Genomic DNA, 2,013 nt, shown 5'->3' on the forward strand with positions numbered 1-2,013 from the left:
CTGACCGCAGGTCGGTTTGAACGACAAGGTTGGTGATTCAAACACACCAGCAGCTCCTTGGAAACCCTACACAGGGTCACTACGAATAGGAAGTCACTCAACAACAACTTTTCAAAAAGCAAATCACCAGGCTTTTCTTTCCTGGCACCTCTGGATGGGTTAAAACAGGCAAGCTTTTAGTTTCTAGTCAGCCACTCTAGCACCACCCAAGGACTCCTAGATTCTAGGATGGTGGTGATGTTAAGTGCCGTTGAATCGGTTCTGACCCACAACGACCCTGCATAGTGTTTCCGAGGAGCGACTGGTTAGCTTGAACCCCCAACCTTGCAGTTCAAACCAACATTGCAGTCCAGCGCATTAGTCTACAGCGCCACACCAGAACTCCTGGATTCTCGGGTACACTGTCTGATTCCAAAATCATCCTAGGTTCTTACCCAGACAACTATTCTTTGTGATTCACCATTTTCCTCAACCCATTTTGGTCCTTATCTGCAATTGTCTTCGATCTGATGGCTTCAGACTTTCTATAAAAAAAAGTTTCCTTTTCGTTACTTTTTTTTGTTTTTCTGGTTATTTTCCCCAACATCTGGCTCTACCACTCAATTCACAATTCCTCACATTTCCGGTTAATAGACGCTGGGGCATGCAAGACGGGGCGAGTCTGCGCAGAAGCGGTTTCAGCTTCGCCTTTCTGACTCTGGACCACTTTTGTCCTCTCCGACTTGCCGTCTTCACAACTATGGCGGCGGCCAGAGTTCCAGGGTGGCTGGTTCTGCGGCCGGGGTCCAGAACCCTGCGTTCCTTGTGTACTGCTGTTTCTCCAGCTACTCCAATGCGGAGATCAAGCCCACGTAAGTGTCTCTTCATCACGTCCGGGCCTTGGAGTAGGTTGAGAGGACGTATTACTGGACACATGATGGCCGCCGCCGTGGCAAAGTTCGCGTCTTCCACGGGTGGCCCGTAGGTCTTTTGTTCCTCTGTTCCCTGTCGGCTTGCGTGTGGAAGCTGCCAGTTTGGGTTTCTAGCTGGCAATTTCTCTTTTGGGTTTTGTGCTGAGGCTACTAGCTTCTTCCCTAGCCCGTGGCCTGCGCTTTCTGTGCTCCCTTCCATCGCCATTTACACAGAGTCTCTCTCTAGTTACTGGTCATGTTTTGTTTTTTTTGGGGGTGGTGGTATTGAACCGCCGATTTCCCCCAACATTATCAGGAAGATCTAGATAACCTAGAACGAACTGTAGATCTGAATTCCAGGCCTAGTTATGCCCAAATATGATGACATTCATTCACTAGGCATTACCGAGATGACCTTCATTCAACGGATGATGCTTGTAGATGAAGATGCTTGGAGGAATCTAGTGGCAAAGACATTTTTATAATCAGTGAAATAGGTATAGGTACTGTGAGAAGTGTTGTAACACAAGAGTGAATACAGTGATAGAGGGGCATTAAGAAATCGAGAAGAGTCCAGACAGGCTCAGCCTAGGGGCATGTCCAATGATTTGCCAAGTTTTATCTGTGTTACTTTCTTTAATGTCTTTAATCTACACTTCTTATACTACTAACATCCCCCTCAAGGCTACCATCTCTTGCTTCTACAATAGTATAGTTCCTGGTCCCTTTTCCATTCTGATACCCCTACATTATGATTCTCACAACAACCAGAGCTAAGCATTTTCAAAGCAAACCTTTTCCAGCTATTTCTTTGTTCAGATGTATAAAAGATTTCCCATTGCTTTAAGATAAATTATATAAACTCCTTAATGGGCCATACATGACTCTTGTAGTTTGATACTTATCTATTGCTTATTTATTGTATAAATGCTTATTGAATTTCTATGTACTAAGCAGTTCTACACACTAGGGGTACAACAAAGTCCTTGACATCCTGGAGTTTGCATTGTTTTAGAGAAATCCGATCATAAATGAGTAAGTGCCTAAGTAACATGTCAGAAGAACAGACAGGGTCTTGAGATCTATGGATTAGGAGACTAGCGGCTGTTTTGTCGAGTCAACT

General features: G+C 44.9%; 1 protein-coding gene across 1 annotated transcript in view; it reads left to right on the forward strand.

The window, feature by feature from the left end:
- Window positions 1-739: 739 nt before the first annotated feature.
- Window positions 740-2,013, forward strand: part of MRPS35 (mitochondrial ribosomal protein S35) — a 54,036-nt gene continuing 52,762 nt past the window's right edge. The window contains exon 1 of the mRNA XM_006866967.1: window positions 740-851. Coding sequence (XP_006867029.1) covers window positions 740-851 — 112 coding nt within the window. The remainder of the gene's footprint in view (window positions 852-2,013) is intronic.

Source organism: Chrysochloris asiatica, unplaced genomic scaffold (genome assembly GCF_000296735.1).
Source record: "Chrysochloris asiatica unplaced genomic scaffold, ChrAsi1.0 scaffold00098, whole genome shotgun sequence".
In the NCBI taxonomy this organism is placed as follows: Eukaryota; Metazoa; Chordata; class Mammalia; order Afrosoricida; family Chrysochloridae; genus Chrysochloris; species Chrysochloris asiatica.